Genomic DNA, 21,019 nt, shown 5'->3' on the forward strand with positions numbered 1-21,019 from the left:
GATCTCAGATGTAGGGTTTGAATTTTGGGCCAGGAGCTGGACTTGATGATTGATGAGCTTCAGTGCAGCCATCTTCACCTCCACTGGAAAGACACCGGGAGGTTTGTCATATACAAAGGGGAAAAAAGAAACAGAGGCCATGATCTCTTGCTCCACATGCATTGGTTATGCCTTTGCTCCCCCCAAAACCTGCCTCCAACATACCCCATAGATACTGGGGGGACACTGCAATGGGCTTAGATGACAACTAAGGATGGGGAATATCCAGTCTGGTTCCTTAATAGCATGAGCAAGTACTCAAACGTCCTTCTGAAACATCAGCAGGTCCTTCTCAATACAGACAGCACAGAAACGGTTTACAGCGTCATCAATTTAACAAAGCAGTCTCAATTAAACTCCATTTAAGATGAAATTAGGCATGGTAAACATGGGTTTAGGCTCCTCCAGATGCCTTAAGTTACTCAGCAAAACACAAATTAAAAAACAACAGGGCTCAAAGTGAGCTATACCGGCTCAGCAGGGCACTGAGCAGGGTGCAGTGAACCTGGGGAGCTCATTGAACTCAGGATCCATTGCTATGAGTATCAGAGCAGTGAGAGGAACATGCAGCTTGTGTGGCCAACACAGGCATTGCTCTGCCATGTGGGGATAAATAGGGATTAAAGGAAGGCAGTGTTCTAAGAAGTGGGGAATGCCCCTGATGAGCTTCAGCCCTGGCTTTGCACTGTGCAGGAATGCATGAGGTAGGAAATCTCAAGCCCTCATTTTGGAAAGCTGAAAATAGAAAGAAAATAAAAGACAATTGAATTCTTTTTGTTCATAGCATTATAGAGTTTTAAAGTTACATATCTTGAAAAACACACCACTATTCCGTTATTACAATTTTTTTTTTAAGTTCAGAAATGGCTTTAATCTAATAATATTTGACAGGATGATGTTTCCCATTAAGCCTTAGCGATGGCAGACCATTAGTTCAGATGTTTCTTTTATTGGTTTATTTTCAGATTACGGCAATTACACATCAAAGAATAAGAAATGTCTCTCTTTGTCTTCCGTGTGAACCTGGGTCAATAAAACAGGTTTAAAATAGTAGAAACGCTATTTCCCAGTAAACTCGTTTCCTTCATGACTCACGATGCTCCTGAAAAATGCAAACATCAATCCCAACATTTTGACTATAGGCAAATTCTGGGAACAGGGAGGGACGGCGCCCAGGAGCTGCGGGGTGAGTGGGGTGGGCAGCGAGCCCCAGAGCCAGCGAGGGGTCTGTGAGCACCACAGCAAGGGGGAATGAGGAGGAGCAGATGAAAGACAGGCTGAAGGGGAGACAAAGTCAAAATAACAGTTTATAACCCCCTCCTCCAATTTACATAGAAATCAATGCAGAGATAACGCTGTCTGATGCAGAAAAGAAGCATACGCTTATTTATTTCTTCCAACCATATTCTCAGCTAGGTACAAGCTGCTTATTAGGGCAGATCCCAAACCCCATCTTCCAGCACTGGTGCTGCCCCCCATCCCCCCCTCTGCCCGCAGATCCCATGTTGCTGTGTCACACAAGGTGCTGCCATGGGTATTCCCATCCCACCAAAGCTTGTTTTTTTCCCAGCTTTCCCTGTGCAGCCCCCCCATGTTGAGAGGCATCACCACTCCGTCCACTTCCCACTGTGGACAGTGGTTGGCATGGGAGGGGCCGCCAACGCTTCTCGCTGCCAGAAAGGAGGGTTGGGAGACAGCCCTCCCCATGGGATTTCTAGGTCCCTGAGTTTAGGAAAGAGAACCTAAGAGATTTCCCAAAGGAAAAGCCTCCCAGTAGAACAGAATCATTAAGGTTGAAAAAGACCTCTAAGTTCATATAGTTCAACCAACAACCCAGCCCCACCATGTCCACTAACCCTGCCCCTCAGTGCTGCATCCACACGGCTCCTGAGCACCTCCGGGGACGGTGACCCCACCACCTCTCTGGGCAGCCTGTGCCACTGCCTCACTGCTCTTTATGAGAAGAAATACTTCCTAATACCCGACCTGAACCAGCATTGCATCTAAAGGAATTTCTTGCCCACCTCCCCTCCGGGCCCCTTCACAAGCACTGCCCTGCAGATCACAATTAGACCTACATTTTGCATTTCTTCACTCAGTTTAGATGCTGTTTTTGGGCCCTTTGGTGCACAAACTGTACTGAGGAACTCCCAGAGGGTGTCCAGTACCAGCAGGCATCAACCCAAGAGCTCCACCACCGGCACTACTCAGTGCCCCCTTTCACAGCCCCAGCAGGACAAACTGGGCACCCCCAGCAAGCTCCAGTGGGAGAAGCACGCAGCAGCTAGAAGTGAGAACCTTATTATTAGTAGTAGCATTAATGCCACAAACCTTGCTGTTCAACAAGTTCTCTTAAATTCATGAAGCCAGCAAATCAGGCAACCCTTCCTGAGTACTGACACTTCACTTACACAAAATAGCCTTGTTCACTTTGTACGTGAGTAACAATTGAAGCAGGCTGGGTTGCTTATCTTTTCTAACATAACCCCAATTTCTCCTCCGCCCATTTGTACTTTTTTCCTCACTGATGTCCAATAAATAAAGAACGTACATATGTGTGATATGTGTTACTTTTCACCACAAGCAGGAAAGGAGGACAAGGCTTTTGTCTCAGCTGCACGCTTGGTCTATCTCACACTACGCTATCGTTCAACGAGGAGAAGCTGTCAGACCAGAACCAGTGCTATAAAAACGAGGAGCTCAATTTCAGTTGTAAAATCATTTTTATTGTTACAAATATACATATGAATAAAATCCCTTCAACCTGTAACGTAAGTGGATGCCTGCGAAATCTGCGCCCCTTCCCCCCAAAAGCAGAAATGTTTTTACAGATGTCAAACTATTGTTCTCGTAGAATTACACGTTGAAAGGAAGCTAATATGCAGACAGAACCGAAGAAGGTCTCTAGAAAACACCAATATTAATAAAATTTCCATTGCCCTCATTCCAACCAACTATATACATTAACATATGAACGTGGAAGCATAACAAGATTATACGTCATTCAGATCCTTCTCCGTTGTGCTTTTTGACAGTACACAAATGTAAGCGCTGGAGCTTTATGTACAGTACAAGAACAGGAAGAAAGAAGCTCCCTATGGGAGAATGTAAAAACCATACCCAAGCATTTAATATATATATATAATCTATACAAATTATTTTATTAGTGTGCTCTTAATATAATTACAATGTGCAATTGCATACCGCAAGAGTATATTTATAGGTAAGTCACGTGCAGATTTGACACATTTACATTCAGCAGTACAACACATTACCTGCTGTACAGTGTACTAGCGTAAGACAGTGTCCAGTTAATTTGCTTTGCTTTCCGAATGCCCTAATGCAGGGCATCCTTTGTAGCTGCTTCGGAGGAAATTCAAGTAGAATACATGAAAGGATCGCTGGCTTTAGCAAAGGCGTGGGAAGGAATGTCTGAACGGGACAGAACAGAAATGAAGGACCAAATCAACGCCGACTGATTGTACTGAGAATTGCGTTTGGAAGATCAGCTTTTCTGCATGGGGATGTACCTGTGGTGAAAGAGCAGCCGGCTGCAAGGGCTGTTGATTGCCGTACCCTGACCGTTATAAAAGCTCTCACACTACAAAGCACTCGGACTGATCGCTAAACAAAAATAAAATCTTTATCTGCCTCTTCGCCAGAGTCACTGGACTTGCTTCCCTGATGGCCGTCTTTACTTAAGGACCTCTGCTTCAGCTCCTGGAACTCGTGGGACTGGTGCCCAGGGCTTCTTTTGGCAGCTGTACAAAACACAGAAATGGGTCTTAGTAACGACTGCAGAAAGGAGAGAAGGAAAAACGTCATTCCCGCTTAGGGCACCTGCTCCCACTCCCACGGTATTCGCTTGAACTGGTGAGAGTAGCACAGATCCATGAATCCTTCAACCCAAAAGAAGGCAAGAGACAGGGAGAGAAGAAAAAACTGGAGCAAACTCTATGGCAGTGCTGGCTGATACGCAGACAAACCTGAAATATGAAACTCAGTACACCTCAGTGCGACACAGACGTACGTTACAGTTAGAAACGGCCTGGAAGCTTCCTCCTCATCACATCGCATCACGAGCAAACAGAGGACCTGGATTACAGATGACACCCTCCTGACTGCGCGGGTGCCTTGGCAGGACCCTCCACAGAGCAGCAGTGCACAGCCCAAACCCTTCTCCCCAAACAGACACCGAGCCCAGCCTGCACCCCTCTCAGCTGGGAGCATGGCTGTGTGTCTCAGCAGGAGAGAAATCAGAAGGACGGCCCTGCCTCTGTTTGTCTAAAAGCAAGCAGCACCCGCTCTGTTTGCCCAGCACAATTATTCTGAGGAAGGCCAGAGTTTTCCCCTAAACCTATAAACTTTGAAACGAAATGGAAAAAAAGGTTTTAAAACGTTGTTAAGACCTCTGATCGGGTAAGTGGTCTAAAATTTCTATGGAAACAAGAGTTTTATTATGCACAACAATAGGAGCGAGGTTATGCAAGGGTTGATGTCTACAGAAACCTCATGCTTCCAGTCAAAACACACCTCTACACAGATGGCAAACCTCTAGCGTGTCTTTGCTGTACCTTGTCCCCTGGATTAGGCCATGGGGCCACCCAGGTGTGCCAGAAAGCTCTGTCTGGCTTTATTTGGCACAGTCTTCAATCCAGTTCTGCATCTCTGCCATGGTGAGAGCAGAAGGGACACAGCCAGCACTCATCCTATAGGACCCACATCTTGTGTACACGGCACACTTCTGACCCAAGCAGTCCTCCTGATTCCAAAATACCTTTTTCCTCATGTGTGCTAGCCAAAACATGGGATGAAATAAGAGCCAGCAATTACACAACCATTGCTTTCTTATCCCTGCTTTGCAAACCGGAAGAGAAGAGAATAGAATTTTGATAAACTTTTTTTTAAAGCTATTTAACTTGACAATTTTAAGATACCCATAATTCCATTAAAAAAAAAGTAAAACAACATAAAATAACAAGTTAAGTATTTCTGCCTTCCCAAACACCACTGCTTTTCAAAGAAAAAGGTGCCCTGTGGTTCTGAATCATTCTTGATAATTATACCTGCAAATAATTACATGGCTGTTGTTTGAGCTTCCATTCACTCTTCAAATGAAACCCAGAACACATGCTTGAAGCAGCTGTTTGCATTTATGGCCTAATAAAACAAGATGGGGAGTTTGCCCCCAGAATGCCTGAAAAATACACTTAAGTTCATGCACCTCAGGTAGAGCCCTCATGAAACCACACCGAGGCGACTTGCAGAGATCTGCAGCAGCATCTCAGCTTTTGAAACTTATTTTATTGGAGAGCTACCTCAGAATTAACCAAAATAATTTGATTACGATGGTGAAAAGAGGTTCCAAATTTGAGTGGGCTAAGCTTGATTCCACAGTGTTATCAGAAAATCAGAAAATCTGGGTTGAGGATAAAGAGGGGCAGATGGGATGGTTCTTTCCTTTTCCTCAACAGGATAGAATGAGTGATGGGAAACATACAGAAGGAATACATGATGTCTTATAAATCGAAGAACTATGAGTAAATGCAATTGCATAAGATACTCAAATACCTCGCTAAAAGGCTGCAGAAGAAAAGCCATTTTGAATCATTGTTTAAACAAGCTAGTTATGAGGTACAGAGAAGCATGGAAACACAAACCATGTGGGAACAGGAGCTTTTACGTTTTAAAAACACATAATTCAACCAACTATTTTTATAGTTTACTGAATGAGTTCACTGTAAGTCCAAGCTGCTTTTCAAGAGGTGCAGCACAGTGCTGAGTTTGGGTTCTTCTGGTTTTTATTTTTATTTATGCCAGCTGAGAACAAAATGCTGTATCAACATAAGCTGATTCTTCCTGTTCTCAAATGGTTGTGAGACAGTACTGAAGCTGGCACTAACAATACTCAGGCTGAAATTTGTTTTGAAATACTTTAGTGCATAGAGACACAGACTGGCTCGGGTTGGTTGGAATGGACCTTAAAACCTACCCAGTTCCAGCTCCCTGCTGTGGGGCAGGGCTGCCACCCACTAGATCAGGCTGCCCAGGGGTGCAGAAAGATGATGAGTGTCCCACGGGACTTCCACCCCCTCACACTTCACTGACAGAGCAGCACCTTTTCAAGGCTTCTTTGCTAATGCAGCATCCTAGTGATTGTTAGTGCCAGCTGTTGAGCACCATCCAGATGAAAAATGAAATTGGAAACTGCTAACCAGGAGTTGGCTGAGCCTTCCTCGGCCCAAGCACACTGCCTTCCTCTTCTGCACTGGCACAGCACTGCCCCGAAGCAGCTCCCCCTCCTCCGGGTGGCTTGGAACAGTCATGGTCTGCAGCTCTTTTTTGACCATCTCCTGTTTGCTCTAGCAGGGAAACGGATCCATTTATACTCCGTAGCATATGGAGGCCCATATATAGAAAGCATTAAGTAGCATAAATAATTTTAATTTTTTATCCCTTCTAATCAATCATTCAAAGGGCAGCAATCAATACGCCAGATGCTCGCTTAAATCTAGTCTGGATATTTGTGTATGTTGGTAACTGCAGCCTGACCTCACAGATAGTCTGTGCAAAGAAGTGCATTTGGACATTGCCCCATGCAGTACAGTTAAACTCAGTAGCAAAGTAATTTTATTATTAAGTATCATCTAATTTGCAGCTTTCTTTTGCAGTAGCTATGATTTTGTTTATGAACTTAGGCAGATTTGCAGTGGTTTACCAGTTGCAGAAATAAATTGAGCATGCTAGTCTGAAAGGAAGCAGAATGCAAGGAAGGAGGAATGACAGAAAGTAGAACTGTAATAAAGAGAAAAGTTAACTTGACAAAGAATAAAAACCAAAAGAGACAGAATTTAGACTTTTCCAAACACCTCTATGCAAAGCATAGCAGCTATGTAAGGATCCAGAAACACAATGTTAGCCATTCCAAGCTATTATTTATAAAGTTCTCATAATGCAGCAGCAACTAGGATACTGTCTCAGCTTGGATGAGTCTTCGGCGTAGGCTAAATGTAAGTGAGCAAAGAGAGAGGAAGGCAGCATCCAGCCTCTTTTCTATAAGGATTTGTATACTGAGCCAATATATTTTTAAAATAAAGTGACTCCCTCCTCATATATAACCACCATGAACTACAGAAACTTGTCAAATCTCTGCTGCATTAGAGGTTGCTGTAGTTCAGAAGGATTGTAGTTACAATCCTGTATTTCCCACTTCTCCAGTGTCTCCTCTCATGTCAAGGAGACTTAGAAGAGCTAGAGCACAGCAATGGTGAGGCCAACCTCATGCAAAACGTGTCTGCAACAAGTCCCATTACACTGGGTATCTCCAGGTATGTAGCAGCAAGTTCTGTCTGGTAAAAAGCTGGCCAGGAAACAAGGGCTCTAGGACATGCATTTATCAGACAGCAACTGAAAGAGTCAAGTGTGGTAAGAGCCTTTGATTGCAACAGTTCTCAGCATGATGGCACCAGTTAAGTAAGCCTGGTCTCAGAGCTGTGGCTCAGTTCACTGGTCTCATCACAGGTTCTGATGGGACTAAAGGCAGGAATAAAACCAGGTTCCTCCCATCAGTGGCTAACAGTGGACTCTGTGGGCCACACAACAGCTCTTTTGTCACAACCCAGTGTGATATATCTGCTCTGATACATCTGCCCCAACCCATCCTGCAGGAAAGTGCTGGCAGAGTGTGAATGTGCACCCCTTTGTCCCATAGCTTATGTGATTTTTCCAGTCTGGATGTGATGGGAATCACCCTGAGATGGAAATGTAACTATTTTTTCTCACGGAGAGTCCAAAGGATGGAGGTCTCACCCTCAGATTTCAACATTATCTTTGTGCCAGCAAACACCGTGCTGAACAATATTTCTGTGGCTATTTCTCCACGTCCCACACTTTAGAAGGAAGCCTTAGCTCTTTTGAGAGCCAACCGTGGGGCAAGGAAATGCATCAGCAAAAGCAGAAATCCAGAGCACACATGAAAAGCAGCAAAGAGATGCCAGTAGTCTATTATTGTGGGTTAAAAGTACCAAGTCCTGCCTTGACACACAACAACATATCGCCCAAGCGTGAGGTGAGCCCAGTCGCATGCACTGATGTCACAGAAAATAGGAATACACAGAGCAAAAGGCTGGCTGCAAGGAACAGTCATGGCTGCTCCCCTGGAACTTTACTGACCAACAGAGCTGCATTTCACATTGTTATCTGTCACCCACACCAACCAGCACCTTGAATCAGACCAAACAAAAACATAACATACGTAATACAAACATCCCTTAATTGTTCAGCTACATGATTAGTAACAAGAAATTCATCTTCTTCACTTGGTTTGATGAAATGAAGAAAATGAAGACCACCAACCCATGGGTGGAGGAGTGAGAAGAGGTGACCAGATACACTCTCCTTCCTCTTGTTTCCTCAAAATGAATCATCCTCTTCCCTTCCAAGAGGAAACAGATCAGGGAACAGTGACACATTGATTCCTAGTAGGTGAAAGGCATGCTGGACCAACAGTTACACCAACACTCCTACCTTCTTGAGAAAATGATCTGACTGTGGGGCTGCTCTGACCATCCTTTTCTTTATCAGAAGGAACTTTCTTCAGCACAGGAGGAAGCAAGGCAACTTTTGGGGAGCTGGGGCCAGAGGGAGACTCTGGAGCATCCTCTGTGGGGAATCATGAACAAAAGGTGAGAGGTTATATTTGCACTGTAGCTCACAGAAAGGCCACCTTCTTTGGGACCAAAGTTCAACCCAACGTAAAACAAAGAAACAGAATCTGTATCAGAAAAAGAAGGAATTGGGTATTTACATTATGTTAAGAGAACAAATGATGGCCCTCAGTCCAAGTGAAAGAATCTTAATAGCCAAAATATCAATTTCAGCATTTTTAATGGGTGTTACTGCAGAAGCACAAATAGAAAACTGAACTTCATGCAAGACATAAGTATGCCATTTGTAAATAACAGCTAAAATTTTTTTGGATGGATTTTTGGAAATATTTGTTCAACTCATGTTTTTATAGTTCTTAAACATAATGAACCAATGAAGTTAGATGCCCTGTTTCACAGTTATAAGGCATAAAAGTGAATCAGGTAAAAAAATTCATAAATCATCTACAGAACTCTATACTTCCAGGAATAAATTGAGAGTACATGGCACGATAGTATCTGTAAAGGTTTTGCTTTTTTTTTTTTTTTATCTTTAGAAAACACTGACTGCTAGACTCTTAGGTTATCTGGAATTTAAATTCAAATCCATACTTTAAACCATCTGGATATTTTGTTTCTCTAAAAGGTTGGATAGATGTTATATATAGCAAATGGACTACCATTTTCACAGTCCTCACAAGAACACCTTTTCAGCCTTAAACCAGACAGCTTTCATTTGGACGGCAGGCAAGTACAGCTATAATGGGTTACCTAAACTACTTGTACATTTGCTTCCCAAACACTGGCATATGTCTCCAGCAGAGCAGCTAGGAAGTTATATTAGCGTTGACAGAAAAGGAACTCACATTATCAAGTTCCCCCCCCCATGAGGACAGGCTGAGAGAACTGGGGCTCTTCAGCCTGGAGAAGAGAAGGCTCTGGGGGGACCTTATAGCAGCCTTCCAGTACCTGAAGCTGGGGAGGGACTTTCTATAAGGGCATGTAGCGACAGGACCAGGGGGAACGGTTTTAAACTGGAAGAGCATAGATTCCGACTAGATATTAAGAAATTCCTTACTGTGAGGGTGGTGAGACACTGGAACAGGTTGCCCAGTGAGGTTGTGGATGCCCCCTCTCTGGAAGCATTCAAGGCCAGGCTGGATGGGACTGTGAGCAACCTGGTCTAGAGGGAGGTGTCCCTGCCTATAGCAGGGGAGTTGGAACTAGGTGATCTTAAAGGTCCCTTCCAACCCAAACCATTCTATGATTCTATTCTATAATTCTATAAGTAACATATATTATAAATTTGGAACACAAATTAATTCAGCCGCATATTAGAAATTAATAGGAATCTATCGCACTGTTAACACAAATTGGTCACCACAAAGGAGTCAATCTTGTTAATTTCAGCAAATGAAAGTGATGACCTTCCAAATGCAACTCAGTCTGAATGGGTGCAGTAATTCTCAAGACCTCCACATGCCTGTGAGGCCATTTGCGTTGGGAAGCTTGGTATCAACGTCAAGCTCTGTGCATGAGCACTGTGCTTGGCAAACACATCTGTGTGTTTTTGAACTAAAACTGATAACTCTTGTGCTTTACCAAGGAATCACTTTCAGTCTTTGACAATTTTAAGACATCTGAGCTGTGCTCTGTTGCCCTCGGATTACTTAGCAAAAATTTGCTACCATTATTTTGGTCATATCACCATAAACAACAGAAGGAGGAAGAAAGCAAATAGGATTATTGCTTGGCTTCCTCATCACATCACCTGTGTGACCCTAGCTAGCAAGTCAATATAAGTACTATGAAAGAAATAAGATTGCAGCAGAGAAGATGCTGCTTTTGCTACCACCTGAGGAGCTGGCCTATTACTAGCAAATATTAATTGCTCTCTGTAGTAAGCCTGCAGTAGGCTCCTCTCTGCAGGAAATATGAGCTTGTAGAAACAGATAGCTTAGGTCTGTTTGATACAAAACATTTTGAGATAACATGCTGCCTATTTTATAGATTAAGCATCATGAAATAAGCCATGCTTTCCTACTGTATTCATCTTTACAAGTATTTCACCCAACCCTTCTACAATCATTTTTGAAATGACCAATAAAACAAAGCCATCTGCAACCTGAAGGTGATTCTGTACTCAAACAACACTGCACCCACTAGCTTGCAGAGACAGGCTAAGTAATGTCAGGTACATATTTAAGGCAAAGAAGAGGCTTTAACATCCATTTGCTCCCTATCCCCCCTCAGACATATCATCTTTCTCAGGTCATTGGTAAGTATGGGAAAAGCCTAGAGGCAGTTCTCACATTCTTCAACCAACAGCAATAAGTTCCATTTGCTACAGCCACTAGGAGAGTCAGTAACTAGCATTTAATTCCTCTCAACTGCAATGGTTGTGCTTTGGGAAGAGGGATTTGTGTCATCAGCCTATTAAATAGCAGTGTATAGAAGATCTGCTTCATGATACTGAAAATATTCAGGTAATAGCTGGGTGGGAGGCTGGGACAGAGCAGAATTTAATAAATAGCCATTCAGCTGGCAGTCTAGCAGGGCTGTAAGATCACAGCTACAATTAATTCCAATCAAAAATAATAAGGAAAGAATCACAGGCAAAATGAGGGAAAAGAGAAACAGTTGTTTAGACTAATTATTAAGAATAACAGGCATTTGCTCAGGGAGCTAAGAGCCAAAAAACCCCAAGGGCTTCAGTATTTAGAGTCCGGTGCTCAGAGAAAATAGTATTGCCAGCACAATTACAACAGGTTTTCATTCTGAAGCAGATCTCTGAGCTCTCCTAAGAGAGCAGGCTAACTCAGAACAGCTCTGTCAGTGTCTCCATTGCTTCTCCTCAGATTTTACCGTCACAGGGCTAAACCATTTTAAATAATTGCATTTGAATTAGGGCAGAGGGAGATGGAAAAGAAGGAAGCGAGTCAAGAGCACATGACTGAAGAATCCATCTCCAATGTGTGGGCCCTGGGTGTCTCCTTCATGGCCCACACAAACTCCACTCAGAAGCACCCAGCAGCTCCTCACCGGTGCGAGAGGCAGAGCGTGGTTTCTGTGGCACCGTGGGCCGTCCTGCCAGGCTGGGCTTCGTTGACTGCAGCGGGGGTTTGGGGCTGGTTGGTGTATTGGAAGAACTTCTTGCCTTTGCCGCAGCTTCTGCCTTTGGTTCAGCTTTTGCATTTTTTTCAGATGATGCTGAGATAGAGTCACCTTTATTGGAGGCAAACCGACTCTCTGGAAGGGTCTGCGGGAGTTTAGGCACTAAAAAAAACAGACACAAATTATAGTCTCATGCAACATGGAAGGTTCAGTGTACATGTGCGCTTCGATAGAAAATACCTTTACTAGTTCACATACACAAAGAGCTGTGCAGTGCTGGTACGGTGACTCCTGGTATTTTGTTTAAAATCACCACAAGAGCAGCACCTAAACCCACCAATTCTTACATGTGCTAACATAATTCAATTGCCTCATAGGTGATGACATCTCCTGTCCTATTAATACATTTGGGTCGATGGCTGGCTGGACCTCATTCTCCCTTTATCATTCCGGGAGCAGATGGCATGGCCTACCTGCTGAGGAAGCAGCAATGGATCAGTAGAAAAGGCAGCCTTTGGCTGATTTGTGCCTCTACAGACAAAAGGTCGGCTGTCCAAAATCAGCAGAGAAATCCTGGCCCAGAAAATAAATCTGGAACGCGTGGTCAGCAGGCTACATCTTGTTATTTGTTGCTTTTAGCAAGCTCTAAAGAGATTCTGAAGCTCAGAGGAGATGAAAGAATTCTTTAGTTAATATTTTGATTGATTTAACAACACTGTGTATGGATTACGGTTTCTATGCATTAGCAAGTTTATCAACATATTATCCCAAACAAAGATCAAAGTATTTATGCATAAAACTACATTTACTTCCAGGGCATAAACCAGTTCTATTCAGCTATGCCAGCTGGTAGAAAGCCCGCTAGACATTAAGTTGCAAGTGAGCAAAATGCTTGCCCTACTTTCCTACTTTGAGGAGGATGAAAGCTTGTATGTAGCAGGTATAACGATAATCCTGAAACTTGTATGCTAGCTTGAGACATTCAACAATCATCACATCTTTATTCTCAGGAACAAAATGACAGACTAACTGAAATGCCTTGGTACCTGGCAAAGCTACAATCAGCTCAGACTTGACCTACCTACCTGCTATTCCCATTCAGAAATCCTGCTTCTTTACGGGAGTGTTGAGCACAGCCATTTCAAAGGCAGTGGGAGGGGAGTGTTGGATATAGTTTGTTGCAAGTCAATGTCCAATACATTTTTCCAGCCTACAAAGATGTTTTTCAGCCCATCTGGAGTTAAACTCTGGCTAACCAGAGGAGCTGTGTGCTTGCATACATATTTGTGTGAGCATGTGACAGGGAGAGACTGTGTCTGCAAGCATGCAATAGACCTCAGTGCTGTGAGCAAAACAGCAGGACTCTTTCTCCACCTGTGTCTGTATGCATACAAAAGAGCAGATAATAGCCAAGTGTGAAGCAAAGAATAAGAAAAAAATCACCTTATTTTCCTTCTGAATCTATCTATAGTTTTCGTGTAGCATCATCCAGCGATTTTTCCATTAACTTTCTTTCTTTTGCCTTCCTAACCTCAGGCCTGCTAATACTATTAGAACCCAGTAAGTGAAAATAAATTAACCCAAAACAAAGGCAAACTGTAGCTGCAATACTGAAAAGCAGCCTCAGGGAGCTCTCAAGAAAGAGTGACTAAGAAAGAACTGACAGTTGGAGGACAGAAGGAAGGGGCATGCACAGTGCAGTGAGGTGGGGTGAAATGTGCCTTATACAAAGACAAGGACCAGAGAAAAATTGGGGTCAGACATCCACAGCTATGATAATATCCCAAGTATAGGTGATTCTGGCTCCTCTGATTTGTTTGACAGTATCAGGAGACACAGACAGTATGAACAGTACTTCTCAAAAGACAAGCAGGCTGACCTAAGGTCACTGATTTATAGTTTGCTTTAACATGCTATGCATAAGCTGTCTTTTAAAACCAGCTTTAGAAAGGGAGAAATATTCATAATTGATTTCTGAAGTGCTCAACCAAGCTGCCCAATTTTGGATTTAGATTTCAGCCAGTCTGTGTGCCCAGCAATCAGGCTCTCCTCTTGCACCAAGATGCAGGTATTTAGGCACTGCCATTTCAAGACTACAGTTGGACAAGGGCCTTCAGCCAGTGCAAAGCAAGACTAGCCACAGAGTGAAATGGTGCTGTAAGTGCTGAGTTTATGTTATTTTGTGCATGTGAGCTGTGCCCTAGGGCCTCTACAACTCTGCAGACTGCCCTAGCTTCGTTCATGCCAGCTAAAGCCTGGGAAGAGCTAGTGTCCATTGCCTGTGAGAAGTCTCTTCTAAGAGCCCTACATGAGTGGTTACCTACACTGACTACTATTACCCTTGCAAACCAGTCATGCTGAAGCCTACAGATGTATTCGGGAGTTTCAATTCTATGTGTGAAGACATTTTTGCTGGCTCCTGGTTTCAGCTTCAGCTTTGGCATCTCCACTGCAAATCAGGACTCTTTCAAAGGAGTCCTAGGAACATCCTGAGTCCTTCCCCTTCTTTGGGATGTGTAGCACAAGTGTAATGCAACTAACAACGCAGACCTTGAGCTGGCTTCATGAGAAGCGTTGTCAAACACGGTATAAATGCAAACTTGTTTCTAATGCTGTTCACTCACCGTAACTTCACATTTTGCTTAAGCAATCGTTAGGTGCACAGTTTGGAGAGGGAAGCGTGACTCTGAGTTTAGATGTTTTGCATGTTCTAGAGTTTATATCAAGAGCCTCACACTGTACCTGTACCACTTCCATCCAGTCGTTCTGAGCTCACTGCTGTATCAGAAGGCTCCTTGGAAGGTGTGTCATTCCCAAGTTTCTGCAAGAATGAGAAAAACTCTCATGTTAATAATAGACTGGTATTCAATATAACTCTATGCTTCTGTTATGAAAAAGTGTTGATTCAAAAACTATGAGGCAGAGAAAGTAGCGTTAGTATCGTTCACTGGATGCACTTCCTTATTTCTCTTTCATGTCCTGGAAGTCCAGGGTGGGAAGTAAACTGCTGAGTTGATCACAAATATATACCTGCGTCTGGCAAAGCTGCAAAGACACCCTGCCTTCTACGTGACAGATCTGCTAATGTACAGAGGTCAAAACGGAGTGGTCAGCTAGAGGAGTTGAAACTAAGAAAGTCTTTTCCCCAAAGTCTGCTCCATATTTTAAAAATTACACCTCCAGGTTTAAAAGAAAAAGTCTTTTTCTGAAGATCTGTATTTTGAATTTAAGACCGCTGGATGGATTTCATGCTCCTCCACATACAAAGAAACCCTGTATATTTTAGATAAGCTTGCAACTCCAGAAGCAGCAGCACAATATTTAGCTGCTGTATTACATTTAAGAGCGCTTTAGGACAATATGGAAACTAATTTCACTGAAGTCCTTCTTCCCTCCAGATACAGGACTGCTAGGGAAATATTACCATGTAGCGAGGCCAAGTACAAAAGCAGGGTTGGCATTTAGTGTGATACGTAAAGGTGCAGTTAGGATGTCAGCATGTTTGGCTAGCTACCATACACACACTACAAACTGCTTGCAGTCCTGAGACAATACTAAACACTTCGTGCTAAGATGTACTCTGAGAAGCTGTCTGTCATTTCAGGTAAATGCAGACAAATTTACCACGTAGATAAATAATGACCAGGCTCTACTTTTAGAATTAATGTGCTTAGTAATTCTTAGTATTTAGTATTTCTCCTGGGAAATACTGACGTTGGGTGCAACGGTGAGTGAATAAATAGGTTGCAAATGAGCTTGATCTGCTTGTAGGCTTTGCTCGACTTATTTAAAAATTCAGTCTGTAAACACTAGATGGAGCTAAAAGACCTTGTTAGGTATGCGTAGCAGTAACACTAATTGCACATATTTATCTAGCAATTCTCACATTGTATTCTAAGCAAAAGAAAACAAAAAAGCATTTACCATCTTTCCCTCTACTGTGCACCTGCTCATCACTTGTATCTGTAACAAGACTGCAGGAGGGTATGAATAAAATAGTAAATACCTTCTGGCTTTGTTTTCACGTAAAATAGCTCAGAATATAAGCAGCCATCTGTAACTTAAAGGAAAATATAATCTTCTATCATGCTAGAATTCTGATAAATTTGAAGATATTGGGGAAGTTGGTGCCATATCCCCCCTACATAATTTAACAGTAATGGGATTCTTTCTTCTGTGGCTCAACCATCAAAATACTTTGTTTTTCAGCTTCATGAATGTCATGAATAAAAGTGCAAAACTGAACCATTTGCTATTGCAGTCTAGGATGAAGTATGCAAAAAATTCTTTTGAACAGTAGTTCAATTTGGTATGGTCTGGACAACATTAAGAAGCAAGCCAGTGCCCTGCTGTGTGTAAGCTTCAGCTTTCTTGTCATTACAAAAAAAAGAGACATCAACTTCTAAAAAACAACAAAAATAAGATCAATAACATCTTTTTAAAAAAACAATTCCGAATCAATTATCTTAAAAGTTTCTTTTTTTTTTCTTTTTAATATTCTTACATCAACAACAAGAAGAGAGCAGGAAACCAATGACAAACCTGAAAGGGGCATTTTTTTTTTCCAAACTGAAAAAAAAAAAGCAAAATGTGAAAAACATAGTAATACTGGGAAAAGGTAACAGCTTTCCTTTTTGAGAGAGGAAATTTGGGTTTTTGATCAATGATAGGAAAGCTAGTCAATGGAAGCAGATGCAGACTCATAGACTACTTCAAATGCATCATCCCAGATGTGACCAACTTCAGATAACAGGTGTTAAGAAATTGAAGAGCACCAAGCACGCGCTTCCTGCAATTGTAAAAATTTATATTAGCTGAAGTAAATCTGTTTTATGTTGCGGCAGACTCTAACACTTACAGTCATACAGGATTTTAATTAACTTGGTGTCTTAGAAATCAATTCGACTGTTCATGGGCACTACTCAGCACCAGTTAGAGAGGTGGGAATCGGTCATTTCTTTAGAGACATCATTTTTATGCTGTGGGTCACTTTAAAAAGCCATAGGCTTCTGGTTTAACTTGAATTTGCTTATTACAAGACCAGAGGGTTCGCAGCAGTAGTTCAGCCATCACAGCAATTACTGCAAGAGTGAGAAGAAAGGGAAAAATGACAATTGAATGCCTTACTCAGACACAGCAAGACAACTGGGAAGCATTTTAAAAGGATGAAAAAGAGGGCAAAGCTTATACATGAGCTTTGCCATAAAATAACACCTTCCAAGTTGTGGCAGGGTAATAGTGGGGAGTAGTGGTAGGGAGTGGATAGCACATGAGTACCTCGCATGCTGAAGAATAAGAGAGGAATATGCATTACTGATCCTTTGGTAATTTTAGAACGTGCCAACTGCACCTGGGAAGAAGCAGGGACAGACAGTAGGGAAGTTCAATGGGAAATGGGCATCAGGTAAAACAGTTTGGCACAAAAAGCTTTGGAGCAACATGAGGATATTTGCACATGAAGATAACTGGGAGCCCTTTTTTTAAAAAAAAAAAAAAAAAAGATTTTTTTTTTGAGAGTTAGTATTTGAAATACAGAAATCCAAGTCATGAAAATAAATTGAAGGGCACACACAGTGAACAGCCTTTCCTAGCTTTATACAAAGCATGCCTCTGTTATACATGAACAAATCACAGATCACATAGAGTAAAGACAGACTGTGCTAGTTTGGGTGCTAGTTGCCCCCCAAATTACTCTGTAATTCTTGCAAACAAGTATGTGTCCTCTTCTGCTCTTGCGTTGGCCTGACATCAAGTGCGATAGCTGATGCTGTCTCCCCAGCATGAGAAGAAAAAGTGCAGGCTTAAGGGCATGTCTTGTCTTCTATACGTGCAGCCTGGTCCTTGGCCAGGGCATTCACGTTCAACCACTACAACACAGAGCAATTCTTTTGCAGAAGAACTCTGCAATCCCTGGTAGAAAGTAGGAATGATATGACAAGCCCCAGTCCCTGTATCCCCTCCACTGAAGACACCTATTTTCCGTTCATTTTTTACAACTCAAGAGAAATCAAATTGCCCTCACCTTCTGAGCAGAGGCTGCTCTCTTCTCCTGCTTGGCTTTCATTTCTGCAAGAAGTCCACTGCCCATCACCTGGACGCCATACCTCCGGCCTCCTTGAGGGCTTCCTTTGCTGTCACCTCTCTCAGCCTTTGTAGCATCATCTGGCTGCATCTCCTCCAGCGAGTCTGGTGTCTTTAACTCCTCAGATCCTGTACCACCATTCTGCTCTGCAGCTTTTAGCTCCTTCTTACTTGTGTCCACCACTTGACTTTTTAGTGCAACTTTGGGTGAAGAGGGCTCCTCAGCCACCACGACAGTCTGAGGACGTTCAGATTTGGAGCCTCTTGATTTGATTAAGTTAAGGAAGCCACTCTTCCTTGAGTCCCTTTTCTTCTTCTCATCACCTGCTTCACTGGTCTCACTGCTCTCTGAACTTTTAGTCGAAGGTCTCCTAATAAAAGACATGGACATTTTAATCTCTTCCCTTCCCTATCTGTTCTCAATAGTACAAAATGACTTCTCCTGGGCAGAGCCAACCTTTTATATGATCCATACATTGCCTGAGGCTCAGTCTAAATTAAAACCTGATTAACATTAGTCATACTGTCCTTACAATTCCTGGACTGGCCTTAGGCATGGAACAACGAAAAGCAGCAGCCATTTCATCTGCACTGTGCACCTGTTTCCAACACCAGTGAGATCCTGCTCCAGCAGAGCTTGCCGAATCTGTTTCAATCTACCTACTGTAATAAGGAGGATAACTGATCCAAGCACACAACTTGCAGAGGTTTGGGGGAGGAACAAATAACTAATTGGCACAACCATCTTCTCTTAGAAAGGAACATGGAGACATTACCTTTATTAAGCAGAGGCTCATCCTCAAAAACAACACCCAACAAAACTTAAAAACAAAAAGCAAAAATAAGCAAACATACAAAAAAATACAACCAAAAACCCCACCTGCTGTTAAGATTTTCACAGACATCTTACAGGTAGAGTATTCATGCCTAAGGGATAGCTGAGTGCATAGTATTTCTGCATACAAGCACCCCAGCTGGAAAGACCCATCGATGAAGCAAATGGAGACAGCTCACGAGAGCAAAGATCCATGAACCAAGCACATGGCCAGGGATGAGCACACAAGGATAGTGAGAGATCATGGAGACATCTGAAATGAGTGGCTAGGGGAGCCTGAGGGAAGCACGGGGGAACACTGTAGCCCGCCAGTACCCTGAACTTAACCTGGTTAATCCATTGTTTCTAGCTACCATGATTTTACCAGTACATATAGAATATCACACATGACTTCACATGTCACTACGCATCTTTATACCATGCCGATTTTAAAACATTTGCTTTTCCTGACACAGTTATCACCTACCATTTCCCTTAATGGATGTCACAGACAGTACAGAAAAGGTCATTCCAAGTTGCCCAGAGTTTGCCTTACCATTCTCATTTAGTTATATAAACATTTTTGTGTGTATGTAAATGCAACCATGGATTAGTGCATGAACTTCTAGCTGCATGGTTCTGTAAGCATACAACCAACTACAAAGAATTATATAAGCTATTTTCTTCCCCTCTATACAAAGCTAAAGGAGATGTGTATTTCAGACAAATTTATAGCCTAAATCGGAAAATTTAAACTGCTTGAAAATATTTTTAACATATATCTACTGTTATCTATCACAATCCTGTTTGTGCCCGATCAGTCCTGACTACACAGACACACCTGTATATGTACTATTGGCACTGAAGGGAAGAGCCTCAACCAATACACTGCTTTGCTTTAGTTCTAATGGGCTCTGACAGGTAACACTGAGTCAGCTAAGTTATAAACATACCCACTAGTCAGTAATCCACACCGAATGGTATACTGAGGCAACTAATTTCAAAGTAGTCACTTTTAAGGGAGAATAACTGAATTCACAGTATCTTAGACAACTGAGGTATTTTCTGACTTTGCCTGGATATTGGGAACAGAATTCAAATACAACTTTGAGTAGACTTGATAATTTCCAAGCTACCAGTATGGATTTTAAAAAAAGAAATTAATTAAATTCAACAACAAACCACACGAAGTGAACTTACTTTGAATCCATTTTTGTGACTTTCTTTGTGAAAAATTCATCCACACCTTCATCTACTCTTCCCATAAGGCCATTCTGTTCCCCATCTGGAGGCACTCCAGCAGACACCTGACAGATGAAAATCTCTCTATAACATAAAATAACCTACATGTTTTTGTTTAAATGATAATTAAGACATTATTAAAGTTGTGTGCACCAACCAAACCTCAGTGCAAAGGAAGCACCACCAAAATGTCCATGTTACTGAGGCCAGTTGATGCACTACATCAAACGCAAAGCAACAGTGGCAAACTGGATATCACAGCTGGATACTGCATGAGGTCAGGAATTGAATGCCTTGGGCTTTTGAGAGTAGAGCACGCATTCAGATAGAAACAAAACAAGCAGCTAAGAAAAAATTAATCCTGATCTGTGCATTTACAGTGGTCACCTGCAGAGAAAGTGCTTTCAACAACTATCTGTTACCCTGTTGTTTTCCCTCTCTCTAAATGCTCATTTCAATATAAACCCTAACAGAACTTGAAATCTTTCCTCTGCCCACCCGCCCCAAGTTAAAAGTTTACATTTACCCTTTTGGCTTCCAGGGTAGGATATCTCACAAAGAACAAATAATCTTTCCAGCAAAGCCAGAGAAGTACACCTACAATCATCTGAGATCCACTAAATTAAAAAACTGAATGGCAACAGGAAACGAAGAATCCCTCAACCATTTGTTCTGGCTGGACATGAAGTCTGAAAGTTTTGGCTACGAAAATCGCAACTTGTAAAGTGAAAAACAAAATTGACTGAAACCTCTGATCCATGTCAATCAGTGTGGATCTGAGATTGTGCCTTTTGCATCTCAAGCGCTTCTCCAAACTACTGCTTTCTGTAGCAGCAAAGTGGCAAAAACAACAGCAAATCAATTCTGCAAACAACGACAGTGTCTGCTTGTGATTTTAGTCTTGAAAACTTGGCTGTTTCATTTTTTGGAAGCATGAAGCAAACATCTTAAGTCTTTTGAATTTTTGTTTAGACTTGCTATTAAGGTCAGAACTAGCGAGGAATTAAATGGTCCATAAAAAAGGCAGAGACAAATGATACTAAGTTTAAAAAGTTCCTTTCAATTTCTGCAACTAATTAAACTC

General features: G+C 42.3%; 1 protein-coding gene across 4 annotated transcripts in view; it reads right to left on the reverse strand.

The window, feature by feature from the left end:
* The window catches only part of CARMIL1 (capping protein regulator and myosin 1 linker 1), a 177,785-nt gene continuing 159,509 nt past the window's right edge, over positions 2,744-21,019 (reverse strand). For 3 of the 4 annotated variants that reach the window (XM_021385948.1, XM_021385947.1, XM_021385951.1), the window contains 7 exons: positions 19,894-20,000; positions 17,821-18,250; positions 14,541-14,619; positions 11,727-11,960; positions 8,566-8,700; positions 6,255-6,401; positions 2,744-3,800 (listed from right to left, as the gene is read on the reverse strand). In XM_021385948.1, the coding sequence (XP_021241623.1) occupies positions 3,664-3,800; positions 6,255-6,401; positions 8,566-8,700; positions 11,727-11,960; positions 14,541-14,619; positions 17,821-18,250; positions 19,894-20,000 (1,269 nt within the window). In that variant the 3' untranslated portion in view covers positions 2,744-3,663. The remainder of the gene's footprint in view (positions 3,801-6,254; positions 6,402-8,565; positions 8,701-11,726; positions 11,961-14,540; positions 14,620-17,820; positions 18,251-19,893; positions 20,001-21,019) is intronic. The other variant, XM_021385950.1, reaches the window with a different exon arrangement.

The sequence above is a fragment of the Numida meleagris genome, chromosome 2 (genome assembly GCF_002078875.1).
Source record: "Numida meleagris isolate 19003 breed g44 Domestic line chromosome 2, NumMel1.0, whole genome shotgun sequence".
Taxonomy (NCBI): domain Eukaryota; kingdom Metazoa; phylum Chordata; class Aves; order Galliformes; family Numididae; genus Numida; species Numida meleagris.